Genomic DNA, 18956 nt, shown 5'->3' on the forward strand with positions numbered 1-18956 from the left:
CGAGAAGCGTCTTTTCTGCCGCAACAATCTCGACCCACTCGACCATCGACTCACACTTCATCCTCAACTGCAAACTTCCTTTTTTTAAGTTCAGCGGACTCTCGCAGCCGACAACCACATGCGCTCGCTCAATACACAATCTCTTCGTGTGCTGCGGACGGCCGTGTCAACGCAAACGACGTGTCCGTTCTAAAGGATGCATTGGGTATTTTGTCATTGAAAGGGAGTGTTTCACAAGATCATGCCTGTCGAACCACCGAACCATTTCTTGACCCTTTGCGCTGTGCCCGTCCTCTGCTCCGCGTTCCCTTGCGGTGCACCATTTCGATCCCGGAAAACGCCGCCTCTTCCGTACACGTCGTCATCCTGTTCCTCATCCAAACTGGACCTCCCGTCACTGGTCCAGTTGGGGAAACTCTCGTCGTTGGGGGACATATTATGCGTATCCAAACTTCTATGCGGTAACTCGTCGTCATCATCATCGGATTCGAATCCGCTAGAAAGGTTTCGACGGAAACTATCGGGAAGATGTTGTGCGTCTTGGTCTGTCTCGTCGAGGAAGACTTGTCCTTGATGCTCTTCCGTTCGCTTCATCCTCCGCAGAACTACGGGTAGCATCACCGCAGCCATGACACCTCCCAGCAGCAAGACGTTGCGCCAGGTGAACATGGTAAAACCTTCTTCGCCCGTAATCTGATCCAACTTTTCACCGATGGTCGTGTGGATGACACTGACCGCAAATATCCCACCAAAGGTCGAGAGCCAAAAGGTGCCGACTCCGATCCCTAGGTGCGGAGAGAGAATGTTGACAATGTTGTGCGGTGGCAGTGGCATCATCCTCAGCACCACCAGATACGACAGCAAATCTTCGCTGTGCTCGTCCACCTTGTCCTTCCACTCATCCACTTTCGCCTTCCAACTAGGTATCGCTACCAATATCGCACCCAAAAACTTGCTGATAAAGTAACAGATCGTAGCACCCGTAGCGACACTCGTACACACCAACGGCAGTGCAAGTGGTACACCGAACAGTGCACCTGCTAGGATGGACATGTACATCGAACCCGGAATGGAGAAAGCTTGGAGGAAAAGGTAGATGATAGTCCAGCAGAGGAGGACACGCCAAAAGTGGGTGGATTTGTAGTGTTGCAGGACGCTGTTGAGTTGACGAAGATCTTCAAAGCTGCGGGGTAGTTTGAAGAAGGGTTTGTCGTCGGGGGAGATGACGGGGAGCGCGAGCCAGAGGGTTCCACCGAGACCGACGAGACACACGACGAACAACGCTAGCAGCTGCAGGAGTGAGCGCAGGATGAGTCGTTTGCGTTGCTCGCGCGTGAGTGTGAGTGGAGAAGCAGAGTCCGGGGCGGAGGTGGTGCGCGGTATGGCTGACCACGGATCGTCCTCCTCGTCGGTGCTGGAGAAGGCTCGGAGTGTGTGACGCGATCGGATGGAGATGGTATCGTCATCGCGAGGGGTGGTGGAGGATGCAGAGGGCTCGGAGGTGTGCAGCGCGGAGATGGCTTGACGCTGCACATCTGGGTTGGTTATACGACTCATCGCGGAGACGACGGCGACGGGGATTTGCACCGGGAAACTGGGGATGCGGTTGCTGTCAACAAGACTGGGCCCGCTGCGTATTGAATCGAATGGCGCGGAAAGCCGGTCTGCAGAATGCTTGTTGAGCTCAGCGTCCAGCGCCGTGCCCGCTCGTCTGACAGCTGAAGCAGAAAGTGGGAGGCTGTGTTCGAGGTGTGAAGGTATGGTGGTGCAAGGGTATCTCGCCGTCGTCGATGCCCGATGATGGTGGCGGTGGCAGAGGAAGCATGTTCGTCGTCAATGTGCATCAAACTGACGCCGAAAGCGCGCATTACACCAGCTCGATTTTACGCTCAGCTGTTAGATCTCGCACACACCTCCACCAACCATCGCCAACTCAATCCTCCATCGTCAGACTGTCATCCGAAGCTTCAAATGTGAGCAGGTGCGAGCATAGATTGCAAGACGAAATATACAATGGTGAGATCCGGATCAAGTGGTCACAGCCTACGAACGGAACAGATCGAATGCTGTGTTTTGGGGGGGTGTGGGAGCGGAGACCATCAGGCACGACGACCGGGAGGACGGTAGACGCTCTTCTTGACCTCGGTAAATCCATCGTTGTCGGCAGCGGGAGCCTGAGCAGCAGCAGGAGGAGGAGGGGTAGCAGCGCCACCAGCAGCGTTCTTGGCTGCTTCACGGTCTCTCCAGCCTCCACCACCTGCTCCGCGCAGAGCACCAGGTCGGTACGCGCCCGATGAAGCGGGAGCGGCAGCAGCAGCAGGAGCAGCAGCAGGAGCAGCAGCAGGAGCAGGCGAAGCAGCGGGGGAAGCGGCCTGAGGGGCGGGGGCGGCGCTATCGCCACCAGCGGCCTTCCTGGCAGCCTCGCGTTCGCGCCATCCACCACCAGCACCAGCGCGAGCCGCGCCAAAGATGGAAGGACGTTGCGATTCGGCCTGCGCAGGAGCGGCAGCAGCGGGCGCGGGGCTTGCACCGGCACGACGCCATCCACCACCCGCAACGGGTGATTCCTGTCTGGCCGAGGCCTCGGGAGCACCACCCGCAGCAGCACGTGCGCGACGGTTCGCCTCAGCCTCCTCCTCACGCTGTCGTTGCTTGTCGGCCGTAGCCTGCAGCTTGGCCATACGCTCCTCGATCTCGGCGCGCTTCTTGGCCTCCAACTCGACACGCTCTGCCTCTTCCACGCGACGCTGCTCTGCCAGACGCTCCTCCTCTTCGGCACGAGCACGCTCCTCCTCCTCCTCTTCGGCACGACGACGCTCGGCCTCTTCGGCCTCCTCGCGCTCGCGTCTCCTCTCCTCGCGAACCTGCTGACGACGCTTCTCCTTCTCGAGCTCAATCTGCTCTGTGGCTTTGCGTCGTCGCTCTTCAAACTCGCCACGTCGCTTGTCTTCGATGATGGAACGAAGCTGCTGGTAGTCGGGGAGGATCTTGGTGAGGCGCTTCTTGACTTCGAGGTCGGCAGCGTGCTTCTCCTTGGAGGTCTGCAGCAGCGTGATGCGGGCAGCCTTGTGGTACTTGAGATCCTCCTCCTTCTGGCGCTCGTAGTCGGCCGACAGCAGCGGAGCCTCTTCGCGACGGTAGGCACGCTCCAGGTGGTCCATCCTGCGGTGGATGAGACGCAGACGCTCGGCGAGCTCCCTCTTCTCCTTTTCGATCTGCTCCACCTGCATCTGGACCAGCTTGTTGGTGTCCATGTTGGCGAGCTCCTCCTCGGAAAGCTTGAGACCGCCGCGCTCCTGCAACGACTTGGCCATCTTCTTGGCCTCTTCGATGCGCACCGCCTCGAGCTCCTTGGTGATGCGGTCCTGTTCGCGCTTCTTTTGCTCTTCGGCGATGCGCTTCTGCTCGGCCTCGGCGGCGGCACGCGCACGCTCGGCACGCGCGGCAGACTCCTCGCGCTCCTTGCGAGTGGCCATCTCCTCGAGCAACTCCTTGCGACGGGCGAGGAGCGCCTTGCGGGCGATGGCAGCCTTGTGCTCGTCCTCGGCAGCAGCGACGGCACGCGCAAAGACGTCGCGCTTGGCAGCTTCGGCGTTGGCGAGAATGCTGGGGTCGATGGTCTTGAGCGTTGTGTCGAGGCAGGTTGCGAGTCGGCTGAGCTGGGTGCGCACCAGCTCGGATGGGGTAGCCTGCAGTCGAACATTGTCGGCTTCCGAGGAGGTGGATGCGGAAGGGTGAGCGTCGGTGGAGAAGACGTCGTCCTGGAAGGTGATGGCCTGGGCGACGTGGTCGATGCGGATGTTGAGGTGACCCTTCTTGCAGGCGTTGAGGCAGAACTTTTCGATCTCGGCAGCGGTGTAGCTGTGGGGAGCCTTGAAAGCCGAGACGAGCTGCATGACCTTGGAGAGCTTGACGGCGTCGTACACCTGGCTGAGCTGCTGGAAGAGACGGGTCAAGACGACCGAGTGGAGGGGCTTGACGTACTTGGCCATCTCGGGGTCCTGCGAGATGGAGGCGAGGATGGGCTCGATCTTGGCGCAGATGGAAAGCGGGTGGAACTCGACCTCGAGGATGTTGTAGAGCTCGCGCAGCTCGGGGCGGGCCTTCTTGAGAATGTCACGGTTGAGAGCCTCCTTGAGCAGACCGGCACGGGTAGGGGTGCGGCTGAGACCGAGGAGCGAGGTGAGACGACCGGTGCGGCTGCGTCCCTCCTGGTCGCCCTGCAAAAAGTCGGACTTGGACTTGTTGAGGTTGCCAGTGCCGGGAGCGTTGGACGAGATGACGGGCACAGCGAGGGCGCTGATAAGGACGTACGAGGCCATGCGGGTGTTCTCCTCGTCGGACTTGGCGATGGAACGGGCGAGAGCGTAGTAGCGGTTCCAGGCAGCGGCGTGGAAGAGGTTGTTGTCCGAAACCATAAAGATGCGAGCGAGCTTCTCGTAGTAGTTGGCCATCATGGCGGGACGAGGAGCCTTCTTTGCCATGGTGAGGAGGTTGTGGATGTCCTCGACGGAGCGGAAGGCCTCCTGCCAGAGCTCGAGTTCGACGGCTGCGTTGAGCTGAGCGAAGCGGGTGTCGAGGTGACGCTGGAGGGTGTCCTGGTCGGTGAGGTTGATGGCGTGGGCGTGGTGCGAGTAGCGGGCGACGTTCTGGAGGTGCTGGCGAAGCACCTCGCAGAGACGACGGAACTCGGTCTTGCGCTCGTACTGGAGGCAGAACTTGAGCGCCTGGTTGGCGATCTGCTGGTAGGGCACCTCGAGACGGGCGTTGTTGCGGAGGATATCGAGGGCGGTTCGGTAAGCCTCCCAGAGGAACTTGAGCCAGGGGGTGACGAGGACGCGGTCGGTGCGGTCCTTGTTCTGGTCTGCGCTGACGGAGCCGAGGAGCATGCTCTCGGGCGTCTCTGATTCCTCGAGATCATCGACGTCAATCTCGCCGACGGCAGCGTCGGCCTTGGACTGAGCCTCGACGACCTTGGCATCGGCGAGCTTGATAAAGTGCTTGATGACGAGCTCGATGGACTGGGCGTTGGTGTTTTGGGAGACGTTCTTGTACTGCATGAGACCCTCCTTTGCCATCCTTCCCTTTTTGAGGTCGACGCAGAGATCGACGAAGCGGATCATGATCGGTTCAAGCGAGGGGAGAGGCGTCTGCTTGAATCGTCGCGAGGTGAAGATCTCGTTGAGGGCGGCCAAAGCGGCCTGGTGTTGGCCGACATTGATGAGCTCCTCGGAGCGCTTGAGCACGGTCTCGGGCTTTGCGAAGGGAGGCATTTTGGAGTTTGGGTTTGGGGTTTGGTGAAGAAGCCGTCTGCTAAAACGATTAGAGGAAGAGGGACACCCTGGAGTTCACTAGCCGGTTCTTTCTTTGCAAGAAGAACTTCGAACACTAGGAAGCCGATGGGGTGCAGCAAAGGGGGAAAACTTGGGTATCGACTTTGGGATGAGTCGAACACGAATTCCGCCTTTGTTGAGGAAGCTGCAAAAGGAAGTAGCAGAGAAGGCGGTGGGGAATGAGATGGTGGTAGTGTCTGAGCCAACGACGACACGCGACTCGTTCGCCTCACAGCACTGCAGCAGAGCAAACGAACGAGGAAGAAAGTGTGCGCGCGTCTCGCCAGTCTCTGCCAATTTTTTCCTCTTCTTCTTCTCCTCTGTCTCTCTGTTCTTCCAGCGAATACAAATTTGCGCCTTTTCGACTTGGGGCGATTTCAAGCAGTCCATTCTGAATTGTATCTGCGGCAGCACAGACGCAGTCACACACATTCCGAACTCGGCACAGACTTGACGGCGATCCCGTATACTGAGAGGAGACACCATCGGCAACAGTCCGAAGGTCCAAGTGACTGCGCCATGACAAGTTGATTGACTGCAAACGCAATCGGGTCGACTGCGAAAAGGGAGGTGTTCGCAAAAGTGCCACGCCAAGTCTGAGGCTGTGAGCTACGTCCGCAGTCGAAAGTGAGTGCAGCGCGTTCGGCAGTTCCCTTTCTTCTCAATTTGGACCACAGCACAGCGAGAGTGCGGGTGGATTATTCATGCTTACTTGAGCCATATTTCGGAATATCCATCCCCCACGCTCAGCTGCAATCACTTCCTCACCACTTCGGATACACCGACGAACACTGCTTCCCCATCACGACAATCACAGTTGCTGCGGTAAAAGCGACACGATGGCGGCCAACGCAGTTGCAGGACCATCCAAAGTCAACGGCAACGGCAGCGCTGCGGCGCCGGCACCGCTCACCAAGAACGCAAAACGTCGTCTCAAGAAGAAACAGCAGCAGCAGCAACCGCAACCGCAAACATCCATCGCTGCCACTCCCTCCGTCAAGCAGGAACCCGACGCAAACTACGACGATGACGTCGAAGCATCCACATCCATCATCCACCAAGCAGCCGACTTCCGCATCGATCCAGACTCGGAAGTGTACAAGGCTTTTTCCAGTGTACTATCACGCTACCAACCCGAGACGCTCTCGCAACAGCAGCAACCGAGCAAAGGCGAGATCATCTACTCTGACGATGAAGTGGAATCTGCGCACTCCTCCTCCGATGCCGAGGGTGATGGTGGAGCGACCTCGCATTCGCTGTCGAAGCGAAAGCAGAAGAAACTAGCGCGCCTCACGGTGGCCGAACTGAAACAGCTCGTCCCCAAACCGGAAGTGGTCGAATGGACCGACGTCACCTCCTCCGACCCGCGCTTGCTCGTCCACCTAAAATCCACCCGAAACACCGTCCCCATCCCACCCCACTGGTCTCACAAACGCGACTACCTCCAGCACAAACGTGGCATCGAAAAACCCCCCTACACCCTACCCCCTTACATCTCCGACACCGGTATCGCCACCATGAAAGACGCCCTTAAAGAAAAAGAAGGAGACTACTCGTTGAAGCAAAAGACCCGCGAAAGGGTTCAACCCAAGATGGGCAAGATGGAGATCGACTACCAGAAACTCTGGGATGCCTTCTTCAAGTTCCAGACCAAACCCGAGCTGAGCAGCTACGGCGATACGTACTACGAAGGCAAGGAGTACGAGAACAAGTACAAGGAGAAGAGACCGGGGATGTTGAGTGCCGAGTTGATAGAGGCGTTGAGCATTCCGCCGGATGCACCGCCGCCGTGGCTGATCGCTATGCAGAGGTTCGGTCCTCCACCGAGCTACCCGCATCTGCAGATTCCCGGGTTGAACGCTCCCATTCCGCAGGGGGCCAGTTGGGGCTTCCACCCGGGTGGATGGGGTAGACCGCCGGTGGACGAGTACGGAAACCCGCTTTATGCGAATGTGTTGGCGAATCTCGACGGTGCAGTGGATGACGAGTTGGTGGACAAGGTGGAGAAGGAGCACTGGGGGTTGTTGGAGGTGGAAGAATCCGATCCCGAAGAGGAAGAAGAAGAGGAGGAACCCGAAGAAGAAACACAACAACCAGTGGATCTGTCTGGAGTTCAATCCGTAACATCCACATCGGCAGGGTTGGAAACGCCTTCCTTCACTCAACTGCGCAAGGACGAACGCATAGATTCGCACCCGAGATCGCTCTACCAAGTGCTACCAGAACGAACACCGGCGTCTTCTGGTGGACAGAATCAATTCCTCGCTTCTGAACGGATTTACGATCTCTCTTCCGCATCGTCAGCAGTGGCAGGTCCGGCGTTGGGTGCAGAGGATTCCAGAGCGAACAAACGTGCAGCACCGGATCAAGTGCAGCTGTCGATGGATCCGGATAATCTCGATCAGGAGCAGCAGCTGGCTGAGAGGTACGATGCCGAACGCAAAGCGCAAGGGTCAGCGCGGTTCGGAGGGTACGCGGAGCAGGATCGAGAAGGAGTGTCGGAGATGCGTCAACAGCTGCAAGATGAGAGGCGGAGAGAAGACGAGAGACGGGTGAAGCAGCGAAGGGGGTAAGAGGCAGGGTATGACGCTCAACGTTGGGCACAGGGTGGCAGTTCGAATCGCGGGGGAAGATCGGGAAGGCGGATACGGGAGGTTTGCACAACAGCAGCTACACGATAAAAAGGGACACGGGAAGGATGAGAGGCGGATGAAGCACAGTAAGGGCGTCAAGGCAGGTACGACCTTCAACCGGGCACAGGGTGGGCGGTTTGGAGCCTACACTGGGAAAGATCGGGAGTGGATTCGCCGGCCACAAGTGTATTGCAGGACGAGAGGCGGAGAGAAGACGAGAGACGGGTGAAGCAGCGAAGGGGTTAAGAGGCAGGTATGTCGTTCGACATTGGGCACAGGCAGTTCGAATCGCACTTTACGCCCGGGGAAGGATCGGGAAGCCGGATACGGCAGCTATAGGATAAAAAGGGACAAGGGAAGGATGAGAGGCGGATAAAGCACAGGAAGGGACGTAAGCAAGCAAGACTTCAGCTGGCAAACAAGGGGGGGGTCCACGAACAAGCGACGATATGTGTTGAGGAACATGCTCATGCCTCAAACCGATTGCGCATGCTAGCCCCAAATGCAACTCTCTTCCGCTCGTGACACACAAAAGCCACCTTTCCATACCCTTTTTGACCATCCAACGCTTCTTGCTTACTTTGCAACAAACGACTGCGCTGCTAAGCCAAAACCAATCTTTCCGCTCATCACTCCATGCAGCTTCTTCACACGTTGTATCCTCTCTGCTTCGTTGCATCGACTCACATGGATAGGAAATGCCATTGTTGCTAAAACGCACCTACCCTCACCACACACCTCCAACCGGGCCTTTTCCAATGCTTTGTCGTATCACACCTCATCCACTTTGCTCCTGTGCAAGCTGAACGCAGGTGTGACCCAGGCCCCGCAGCCGCACTGCATGCCTGCCCAATCCCAGCTGCCCAACTTGGCCCTACATTTCTCGGAGGGACACATCAGCCTACCAGTCACCTCTCCGCTGCTGAGAGCGGTCATCCAGGCCATAGGTTCGATAAAGTAGCTTGTGCACGATGGGTGGTTCAACATCGACCCCCCTGCTGAAGTTGCTGTAGCCGAACCAGGGTTGGAAGTGGGGAGGCGGCGAAGGGCAGCTAGGTGCGGGGGAAGTTGGGAGGCGAGTGATGCTGCGGAGCGGATTCGTGGTGGGGGGATGTTACTTGGTGGTGGTGCGGTTGTTGGCGTCGTGCTGGGTTGCTGTTGAGCGGACGTTTCTGTGGGTGTTATCGCTGGATCTGTTGAAGCATTGTTGGTGGTGGCGACTCTGTCCGACGAAAACCCAACGTCCCTCTTCCGATGTTCAAAGGCCATCTGACCTCTCCCCGGTTCATGAATGACAACATGATCCTCTGCAGCCAACTCCCTCCTACACCCTTTACACCTCAACTTGGGACCCTTAAACTGGGGTGGAGCTAACGCACCCCGATTGGCGACACCTTCGTGACCCCGGACGTGCTCCACGCCGCCAGGTAGACGGCCGGACGTGTTGGCTGTCACTTTGACTTCTTGCGCTGCGTCGGTGCGGTGGGACGACATGCTAGCCATCGAGTCAACCAGCTCGGCTACGGGAGTGGCGTTGTCGAGTGCAGATGGTGGGAGGTTGATGCTCGAGAGGTGGGAGATGCGTTGAGCGTTGGTGCTGGTTGTGGTGGATGAAGATGAAGAAGCTGAACGAGAAAGCGGTTTGGAAAAATGTTTTGTTTTCTCCGTTGTGGAGGAATCCGCTCCATCGTCGTCTGATCGAATACTCGTGAAACTCTTGACACCACTGGCGCAGAGCTTCGGACTAGGATAGGGACTGGGGTAGTAGCTCAGCAGCATATCGTCCATGCTATCCCCATTGAGGATGTCCGTCTTGCTCATGAGAAAGCGTCGTACGGACTGCCACTTCATGTCGACCTCGAAACCGACCTGGGCGTAGAGCTCGAGTTGCGCCATGAATCCGGCATTGGGTGAGGCTGAGGGTCGACGACGACGGATCATGGCGATGGCGGTGGTGGCATCGATGCGACGCGTGTGCATGAGGTAGGCGGCGGTGATGGCGACGGAGCGAGAGCATCCGGCTTGACAGTGGATCAGCACCGTCCCGGATCCGGTGGTGCTCCAAGTTCCCCACTTTCCATTGCGCTTCTGTCGTCCCTGCACCAGCTGTTCCACTTCGTCGTGGCTTTCTTCTTGCTGCTCTCCCGACGACTCGTCTTGGTCGTCGGCAGTCCACTCCTCCTCCAATTGATTCGAGATCAACTCGTTGCAACCCGCAAAGTGGACCAGGATGGGCGCCTTTTCGTCGTCGTCAATCCGAACGTGCTTCATCTCCGCGCGCGTGATGGTGCGACCATCGGCGAGCGGCGGTGGAACGGGGATCTGCTGCTTCATGCACGTGATCATGTGCGTGATGCCAGCTTGCGAGAGATAGTCGACGTCCATCGCAGCTCGAACCCCACCCACCCAGAGTCCCGGAAGCACTTCGTCCATCGTTGCGTCGCCCGCGCTGTGCTGCCGCTAACCCAGCAGCGCAAAAAGTCGGGTCTGGGAAACGCTCGTCGGGCTGTAGCGATCGAGAGTTAAGATCGGAGCATGGCGATTGAGGTGGAAAGGGGAACAATGGCGAGAACGCTGTCGATGATGATATCGCCGAGAAGCACGTTGCCAATCCGGAACCTCGCTTGGAAATCCATTCAGGTCAGGCACGAGCCACGATACGATACCCGCTTACTCCACATGACCACCGATCCGCAGGGATTGACGTAGCTCCGCCGGAAACGCTTTCCATCTCTCGTCCATCTTCAGAGCACCTAGTCGCTTCCCCTTCCCTTTCCCCTCCCCGTTCTTATGTATATAACCCGTCTTCACGCACCTAAGCTTGTACAAACCTTCCAAGAGTAGCAGCAACATGTCGTCGTCCTGCAACGCATACGGGTACAACTACCCATGCCACCTTCACCTCAGCTCTGGTGCACGCATCGGCATCGGCGTTGGCGTGGCGGCCGGTGTTTTGCTCATCGTCCTCATTTCGCTTCGCTTCTGCTGCTGCTGCAAAAAGCGTAGAAGACGCTTCCGCCAGCAAACCACTCTGCCCGTGACAGACCAACAGAACGAGATGTCGAACCACCAACAAGGACACGGTGGAGGTGGGTACGGCCAACCATACGGTCAACCGTGCGCGACACATCAAAAGTCATATGCGTACGGCGAAGGACAGCCATACGCTTCGCCTGCGGGTCAACCTTCGACAGGTGCCGATTCGTCCCACTACGCCCCTCCTCCTAACCCGCCTCCTCCGGCATACAAGCCTTGAGATGACAGGCTCGCTGAGAGCGCCCGCGTCTAACAATTGACCATCTTGCCCACAATCTGGTATGGGCGAGAAGAGTCACTTTGACGATGCCACGCCATCACCTTGTCAGACTGCGTGGCTTGAGCTGTTATTTCAGCCTGCGGCTGGCTTGTACATGGATCGGGCACGCAGCCTCTCGCCGTATCGAAGCACAACAAAGGGGATCGGAGTGGTGAGCAGCACCAGACCAGCCAGCATCGTGTACAGATACGCCATGCCGCCGAGCTTTTCGTGCAGCTGGTGCGTGCAGAGTGGAATAGTAGCACCAGACAGCGAGCGCCCGATCACGGTGGCAGCGATAGCAGAAGAAGCGTACAGCCGGTAGCAGTCGCCAAGGTAGCCGATCCAGCCTTGAAACACGAGCACCATGGCAGCACCGATGGGCACACAGCCCAGCGTAGCCACCTGATACGGTACGCTCGTGCGTGCTAGCCAGCCTGACCACAAGAGTCCAGCGGCCACGAGAGGGGCAACAAGCAAGGTAGGCAATAGCTTGACCTCCGGACCTGGCCTTTTGGATGGCATGCTTCCCTTTGCGCGATAGAGCTCGCGGTACGTCAGCCAAGCAGCTGCCAGAACACCTCCCAGCCCCATTGGCAGAAATGTGATGCTCGCTAGCGGGAGGTTCAGAACAAAATAGCTTTTGTCAGCTCGCTCGCTCAGCTCTGACGTGGAAGCACAAGGACAAAGACAAGGACTCACTTAGCACTGTATCGAGCTTGTAAATACCCGGAGGCCCAAAGATCAACGGCCACGAGGCGAAGAAGATGTACCTGCGCCACAGCGACGAATGCTTGTCAGTGTCGTCCGGATCGTTGTTGTTGTGCGCTAAGCAAACTCACATGAGAGCAAAGAAGAAGGACAAGTAGAAGTTGGCGCAAACGACGATGGGCTCTCGCAGTATCATGTTGATCTGACAGAGTTGAAGCAAACAATGAGTCAGCCATTGATCGTCAAGAGTATCGGGTGTAGATGCTCACAGGTCGTGCAAGATTGACTACGAGCAAGGTCACGATTCTCTGTCGTCGTGTCCTGACGGGCGTGGCGATGATCTGGCGTGGCTTTGCCCGAACGATGAGGATGGGCGCGTACGTCTCTGGCAAAAAAAGGAGCGCGACCTGCAACACCAAGCCCAAGGCGCCCATGAACCAAAACACCCAGGGCCAGCGAAGGTCGAGGCTGACCACGGAGCCAAAAAGAGGACCAAAGCAAGGACCCAAGAGGGGAGAAAGCGATACGACAACCATCGGAAACGCGCGGTGAGGCGGCGCAAACAGGTCGGTGGTTACAGCGGCAGCGTTTGAGAAGGCGGAAGATGAAAAGACGCCGGCGAGGAAGCGAGAGTTGAACAAGACGGCTTTGTTGGGGGCAAGCGCACATCCGATGTTGGTGAGCGAGTAGAGGAGATTCGAAATCAGAAAGACAGGTCGTCGGCCATACACCTCGGACATGGGGCTCCAGATGATGGGACCAGCAACACAGCCTCCTACAAAGGAAGAAGCAACAAAGGCGAGCTCCTCGTTGGAGAGTCCGAATTGATGAACAATGTGGATGCTAGCCCCGTTGGGTGCAGTGGACGCAAAAGAGCCGTTGAACATGGTGACGCCGACGAGACAGGTGAGAAGCCACTTGCGACGAGGTGACCAAGTGGTGGAATCGGCAGGGTCCGAGTCAGGCTTGGCAGGCGTCGCTATGTTGACAACGGTGCTAGGATTGTCGCCAGTCCCGGCTCTACGTTGGGCGGCATCAAAAACACCGATTTGCCTTTCAGCGACACTGAGGAAGCGTTCTCTCGTACCCGGGTCTCGCTGCAACTCTGTTACGCTGACAGAGACGATGGGTGGAGTCGATGCAGAGGCCCAGCTTATATCGGTAGAAGATGCATCCGTTGCGACCGGTTGGAGTCCTGGTGCGGAAACGGCTGTGACACCGAGAAGGTTCGGGTTAGCGACTTGCTCGGGACGAGAGGCCGGGCAGTATCTGTTGTCAAACCATCGATAGTAAGTCGTCGCCCTGGAGGAGAGCCTGTCATCGGTCAAGGACGTGCTGGGAGCACCGCCGTTATTGGCAAGAGACATGCTGGGGAGCGATCGACACCGCCGTGGATAGCGGGAAGAATGGGGGAGAAAAGCTTCATCGTGGTACTAAGGGTGTTTGACTATATATGTGCCACTCAGTAGGTCAGTCGCTGGGCTGTTTAGCCATGGAAGAGCCGAACGAAGCGGGAATTCTGAGCTTGAGCGTGTACTGAACACTGTATGTGATCTCGTAGGATCAACCGACAGCGTTTACGCCTACTTTCTGTCGCCGCCTGCGCCGTGGTGAGCAAGCGCGGAAAGTGCGCCGATGGGACATGTGAGAGCATGAGAAGAGTGACGAGCAAGGTATAGCTCAAGGTTCCGATTGCGCCGAAGCTTCGTTGATCTTGTAAAGATGTTCGGACCTACCATGGCGGAAGTGTGACATTCAAACAAGATCTTTGCAGTGATGCTCTTGGACCCTGCATGTGCTAAAATCGACCGATTGAGGGACCAAACCACCCCGATCTTGGCAATACAGATCCGGAGGGCCTTCCGAAGCGCGCCGCCCTTGGGACTGGCATCGATCACGAATTTCGCAAATCCAAGGCAGAATTGCAGTCACGATTTCTCGTCACGACGCCGGAAAGCGATGTGCGATTGATTTTCTGGTGCGAGAAGAATATTGCCGATTCCAGTGAGCCAAGAGCAGTAGCAGCAGCCAACACCATCATCGCAACTCTGACAGTTTGGAATCAAACCGTCTCCTCCACCACCACCACATCATCCCTCACCTTTCCGCACACACAGTTCGCAAAGATGGCTTTCTTCGGCTTCCGCGCATACCCGACTCCGCTCGTCAAGCCCATGTGGCCCTTCTTCATCGCCGCCGGTGTCGTATTCTACGGTGTCAACAAGCTGCAGGACATGGCCGTCTCCACCGAGGAGGCTTCCAAGGACCCGCGTAACCCTTACGGTTAGTATCCAGCAGCATTTACGGACGGAACGGGGCTGGAAACGCATCACACGGCGCAGACACCGTCGCTTCGAGTTGCTGTATACGAGCGCAGGCACTCTGATCGAATCGCTGGCATGTGCAGCCACAATGTGTCCTTTTTGCCAATCTACTACGACGAAGATGATTACTGACTAGCTTGCATCGCTTCCCTTTGCTTTGTGCTTTCACCTCTGCTCCGATACTTGACACACTACAGGCCAGAAGGTGCTCAAGGCAGCCCACCACTAAATTCTGTAGCAAGAATATGACCTCTTGAATCGGAACAGAAACACTCTGCGCACCAAAGTCATCACAAAGGTCGGTCGAAGGACAGCTGCCAACAGGGCCGCAACATCCTGTCGCCTATGAATGATACACGACAGACGCAGTAGCATCGGTTTCTTTCCAGTTCATCAACTCATTCCTCCTGCGCAATACAACAAATTGATTCCGAAACACATCGAGATATCTTCCTTGCAGTCGACTTGTTGCCCATGATTGACAACAGGAGTGAAGGGACAGGGAGTGCTGCAGGAAATATTGCGTTCGCATCCAAGACGGCATTCAGCGAGAGTCAGCACAGCCAACGACTGGCCTATTGGGTCGCCTACCGTCTCCACTTTGACAGCTGCGCTCCATGTGTAGAGCGAGAGAGATTCGACCCTAGCAACTGTCTACCTCGCTGAAGACCATGCACGCTGTTGAGATGGACGCTTCACCACAGGTAGTACACGTGAGAGTCTTGCTGAGCTTGAGAGTATGCCGTTAACACCTTTGGTCACCAGCTCGGCACAAAGATGCAGCGACGGGTTGTCCCGATTGCTGGCTCAGAGCTCCAAGCGAGTCAACGATGAGATCTCCTTTTTGGTTACATATATGTGAGACCACTCTAGTTCACATCTGTATTCGCTCGCCCAAAAGTTTCTTGAAACGACCGAACCATCAAACCTCTTTGGAGAGATGACCGACCGCTGGCAGCTTGTTCATCTCGAGACGGCTTCATCACATCGAGCAACGGCAAACAAGAGCCCATTGTCATGAGAGTGCCGGAATCGCCGCGTGCCACGAGCTCATCTGCGCTTCATCTGACGGTGTCCGGCTCGTGTGCTGGACGACCACGTGAGCGAAAAACCGCTTTGGCATGCTGTCCCAGCTTGTCTGAACGGAGATCACGTCGGTGGTGGGGACGTGCGTGCCCATTCAGCAGAGTGGTGGAAGTTGTCGACCGTTGTGCAGCGCAGCCAAAGTGTTGCAGCAGCTCTCGAGACTGGATTGCGACGGCATCCCCGCTTCCCCAGGGTGAGAGAGAGCCACAAATCGCGCACAGTTGCGTCGCTCCGGCACCCAATGTCCGGTTCTCAGCCAAGAAAATCCTCCGCTCGCCCTCTTTTCAACAGCAAGATTTCGAGGACGTGAGAACGCGACCCCGAAAAAAAAACCGTTGGCTCCTAGCTGGCTGGGCTTGATCGCATTCCCGTGTATGCAATTTCGAGTGGGCTTGAGCCTCGTGAACGCACTTTCATTTCGGCTCTTCCGGTGTTTCGGCGTCCCGACAGTCAGAGGGTGTGAGCGATTCAAATTGCTCTTGTGCTCTTGGATGCGATGATCGATGAGCCTAGCTGGGCGATGTGACAAGAAACAAACGGGAAGGAGACACGCAGCTCGCGGATGCGGGGGCCACCAGGTGCGGAGGCTCCGACCGGGGCGGCTCAGAGCACAACAAGACCGCTGAGCCGTGAGTCGTTTTGTATTTGGTCGGCCATTCCTCCAGCTGTCTTGGCGTCAGTCTCTCTCTCTCTCTCTCTCTCTCGCCTCTTGCCGCCCCTTTTCTTCTCGCTTTTTCTCGCGGTTGCAGGCGCGCAGGAAAAGCAACTTCGATCCGGTAACCACCCTGACTGGACTGTCGGGTCTGAGCACGGCTCGCTTGCTCCGCTTATTCTCACGAGCCGGACTTCCCGGTCGCTTGCTTGCTGGAAGGGACGCTTGCTCCTCGCTGTTGTTGCGTGTGTGTGGTCACCTTTGGCGCTTATGCTCTCTGCGCGCTGCTTCGTGCCTCGTTCGTCCATCCGTCCCTCTCGCCTGTCACACCTGCCACACTTCTTGCTCTCTCTCTATTCCTCTCATCACGATCTCGGCTCCTCCGCATCGTCTACTATCATCGCTATATCATCCACCTCCGATCACTCTCACTCTCACCCTCACCCTCACCCTCATTTGCGGTAGTCACCGTGTCCGTCTCGTCCATCCCTGTGCTGAACACCACCACCATCCTACCCATACCTCCCTCGGAATAGTCTCTCAAAATGACGACCGACTTGCCTCCCGAGATCGCGTTCCCCTTGGACAAGCAGATGCTCCCCGTCCCTGGAAGCAAGCAGCCCGGATTCTCTGCCATCTACAAGAGCGCTGCTCAGCCCGACTTCAGCACCAACTGCACCGTCTACGAGACCCTGCTGCGTGCAAAGGAGGAGAACCTCAAGGACGACCTCGCCGGCTGGAGACCCTGGAACCCCATTACAAAGGACTTTGAGAAGCACTTTGAGTGGTACTCCTACGAGGAGGTCGAAGAGGAGCGCACTGCCATCGGCTCCGGTCTTGGTGCCCTCGCCAAGCAGGGCGTCCTGGGCAGCGATGTCGGCCCCTCGGAGTGGACCGTGGGTATCTGGACGCTCAACCGTCCCGAGTTCATGATCGTCGACCTTGCCAACTTGGCCTACAACCGTCGCACCGTCTCGCTCTACGAGACCTACGACGCCGCCTCGGCCCAGTACATCATCGACCACGCCGAGACCCGCATCCTGTTCACCACGCCCAACCACGTCGGCGTCACGCTTGCTGCTGCCCAGGCCGGCAAGCTCCCCCTCCTCAAGGCCATCGTCATCCTCGATGCCTTCCGTCCTAGCAAGGAGACCGTCAAGGCCGGTGTCGTCGATCCCCAGCGCGATCTGCTCGCCAAGGAGTGGGCCAAGAGCTGTGGCATCCAGATCTTCAACTGGTTCGAGATTCTCGATCTCGGTCGCAAGAACCTCGCTGCTCACACTCCTCCCAAGCCCGAATCCATCCACAGCTTCTGCTACACTTCCGGTACCACGGGCAACCCCAAGGCCGCCATCATCACCGCTGGCATGGGCGGCTACGTCACCACCACCATGGCCTTCCACAAGCGAGGCAAGTTCACCGTCATCTCGTACCTGCCTACCGCCCACATCTACGCCCGTCTTTGCGAGATCGTCGTCGTCCGCACCGGTGGTCGCGTCGGCTACTTTTGCGGTGACACCACTCGACTCATGGAGGACATGGCCATCCTCAAACCCGAAATGTTCCCTTCGGTGCCGCGTGTGCTCAACCGCGTCGCCGCGCTGGTCCAGGCTCAGGCTGCCGGTCCGGGTTTGAAGGGCGCTCTGCTCCGCAAGGCGCTTGCCGCCAAGATTGCCAACCACGACCGTGACGGTACGCTGACCCACGCGCTGTACGACCGATTGATCTTCAGCAAAGTCAAGGCTGTGCTCGGTGGCAATGTCCAGTACATCACCTCGGGCTCGGCTCCCATCCGTGGCGATGTGCTCAAGCTGCTCCGTGTTGTGCTTTCGTGCGATGTGCGCGAGGGATACGGTCAGACCGAGAACTACGGTTTCTGTACTGTCATGTCGCCAAACGACACGTCTCTCGGCAGCGTCGGTGCCATCTACCCCGGAATGGAACTCAAGCTGCGCGACGTGCCCGATATGGGCTACACCTCCGAGGACAAGCCCTTCCCGCGCGGTGAGGTTCTGGTCAAATCGCAGTGCACGTTCCCCGGATACTACAAGGACGACGCCAAGACCAAGGAGGCGCTGACCGAGGATGGGTTCCTGCGCACGGGCGACATTGCGGCGATCGACGAGTTCAACCGTGTCAAGATCGTCGATCGTGTCAAGTCGCTCCTCAAGCTGTCGCAGGGAGAGTACGTGGCGATTGATAGTTTGTCCGAGTTCTACGGTCAGAATCCGTTGGCTGCGCAGTTGCTGGTGCATGGAGATTCCTTCCGAGACTATTTGATCGGGATTAGTGTTCCGGAGCCTACGACGTTTGCCCCCCTCGCTAGCAAGATTTTGGGTCGACAGATTAGTGCGGAGGATACAACGGCGTTGCAGGAGGCCTGTAAGGATGATAAAGTGGTAGCTGCGTACTTGGATCAGTATACCAAGATCGCTAGGAGCAACAAGTTGAAGGGCTACGAGTACATTAAAGGTCTGTATCTGACCATGGATCCGTTCAGCGTGGAGAATGGCCTGTTGACTCCGACGTTCAAGGTCAAGAGGCACGAGGCGGTCAAGCAGTTCAAGGACCAGATTGAAGCTGTGTATGCAAAGGGTCCCGCCGAGGTTAGTAGTGGTCGACCTAAGTTGTAAATGAGGAGGGAGAATGTGATTGTGACTGGAAATGTTTAATTCTGTGAGAGGTGTGTGTGTGTGTGTGTGTGAGGGATGGGATGTGCAAAAATGACTGCCGCAGGGTTTCACCGAGGTAAAGGAGTTGCTAAGGGGTTAGGAGAATGGTGAAGTGAGACGAAGGTATTTGACGGAAGGATGCAGGAGAGAGAGAGCTGTATAAGATTGTGAGAGGGGGGCAGAGTTTGAGACTGACAAAGGACGGCACACTGTGGAGTAAGTGAACTTAGGAGAATGGTGAAGTGAGACG

General features: G+C 57.2%; 10 protein-coding genes across 10 annotated transcripts; 4 read left to right on the forward strand and 6 right to left on the reverse strand.

Moving 5' to 3' along the window:
* Nucleotides 1-231: 231 nt before the first annotated feature.
* PHSY_005356 (hypothetical protein) lies at nt 232-1557 on the reverse strand (the record flags this gene model as incomplete). The annotated part of the gene is made up of 1 exon (XM_012335966.1): nt 232-1557. One exon carries the CDS (start codon nt 1555-1557, stop codon nt 232-234), a length of 1326 nt encoding a protein of 441 aa, XP_012191356.1.
* Nucleotides 1558-2099: 542 nt separating this feature from the next.
* Nucleotides 2100-5273, reverse strand: PHSY_005357 (hypothetical protein; the record flags this gene model as incomplete). The annotated part of the gene is made up of 1 exon (XM_012335967.1): nt 2100-5273. One exon carries the CDS (start codon nt 5271-5273, stop codon nt 2100-2102), a length of 3174 nt encoding a protein of 1057 aa, XP_012191357.1.
* Nucleotides 5274-5351: 78 nt separating this feature from the next.
* On the reverse strand, nt 5352-5819 carry PHSY_005358 (hypothetical protein; the record flags this gene model as incomplete). Its single annotated transcript, XM_012335968.1, has 1 exon — nt 5352-5819. The coding sequence occupies one exon, from the start codon at nt 5817-5819 to the stop codon at nt 5352-5354; it is 468 nt and encodes a 155-aa protein (XP_012191358.1).
* A 353-nt stretch (nt 5820-6172) lies between these two features.
* Nucleotides 6173-7906, forward strand: PHSY_005359 (hypothetical protein; the record flags this gene model as incomplete). Its single annotated transcript, XM_012335969.1, has 1 exon — nt 6173-7906. The coding sequence occupies one exon, from the start codon at nt 6173-6175 to the stop codon at nt 7904-7906; it is 1734 nt and encodes a 577-aa protein (XP_012191359.1).
* Nucleotides 7907-8737: 831 nt separating this feature from the next.
* Nucleotides 8738-10399, reverse strand: PHSY_005360 (hypothetical protein; the record flags this gene model as incomplete). Its single annotated transcript, XM_012335970.1, has 1 exon — nt 8738-10399. The coding sequence occupies one exon, from the start codon at nt 10397-10399 to the stop codon at nt 8738-8740; it is 1662 nt and encodes a 553-aa protein (XP_012191360.1).
* A 418-nt stretch (nt 10400-10817) lies between these two features.
* Nucleotides 10818-11222, forward strand: PHSY_005361 (hypothetical protein; the record flags this gene model as incomplete). The annotated part of the gene is made up of 1 exon (XM_012335971.1): nt 10818-11222. One exon carries the CDS (start codon nt 10818-10820, stop codon nt 11220-11222), a length of 405 nt encoding a protein of 134 aa, XP_012191361.1.
* Nucleotides 11223-11354: 132 nt separating this feature from the next.
* Nucleotides 11355-11630, reverse strand: PHSY_005362 (multidrug transporter; the record flags this gene model as incomplete). Its single annotated transcript, XM_012335972.1, has 1 exon — nt 11355-11630. One exon carries the CDS (start codon nt 11628-11630, stop codon nt 11355-11357), a length of 276 nt encoding a protein of 91 aa, XP_012191362.1.
* A 584-nt stretch (nt 11631-12214) lies between these two features.
* On the reverse strand, nt 12215-13339 carry PHSY_005363 (multidrug transporter; the record flags this gene model as incomplete). The annotated part of the gene is made up of 1 exon (XM_012335973.1): nt 12215-13339. One exon carries the CDS (start codon nt 13337-13339, stop codon nt 12215-12217), a length of 1125 nt encoding a protein of 374 aa, XP_012191363.1.
* Nucleotides 13340-14098: 759 nt separating this feature from the next.
* On the forward strand, nt 14099-14962 carry PHSY_005364 (hypothetical protein; the record flags this gene model as incomplete). Its single annotated transcript, XM_012335974.1, has 2 exons — nt 14099-14255; nt 14757-14962. 2 exons carry the CDS (start codon nt 14099-14101, stop codon nt 14960-14962), a joined length of 363 nt encoding a protein of 120 aa, XP_012191364.1.
* Nucleotides 14963-16579: 1617 nt separating this feature from the next.
* On the forward strand, nt 16580-18667 carry PHSY_005365 (potential long chain fatty acyl-CoA synthetase; the record flags this gene model as incomplete). Its single annotated transcript, XM_012335975.1, has 1 exon — nt 16580-18667. The coding sequence occupies one exon, from the start codon at nt 16580-16582 to the stop codon at nt 18665-18667; it is 2088 nt and encodes a 695-aa protein (XP_012191365.1).
* Nucleotides 18668-18956: the final 289 nt, after the last annotated feature.

Source organism: Pseudozyma hubeiensis, assembly GCF_000403515.1.
Source record: "Pseudozyma hubeiensis SY62 DNA, scaffold: PHS48, whole genome shotgun sequence".
NCBI lineage: Eukaryota > Fungi > Basidiomycota > Ustilaginomycetes > Ustilaginales > Ustilaginaceae > Pseudozyma > Pseudozyma hubeiensis.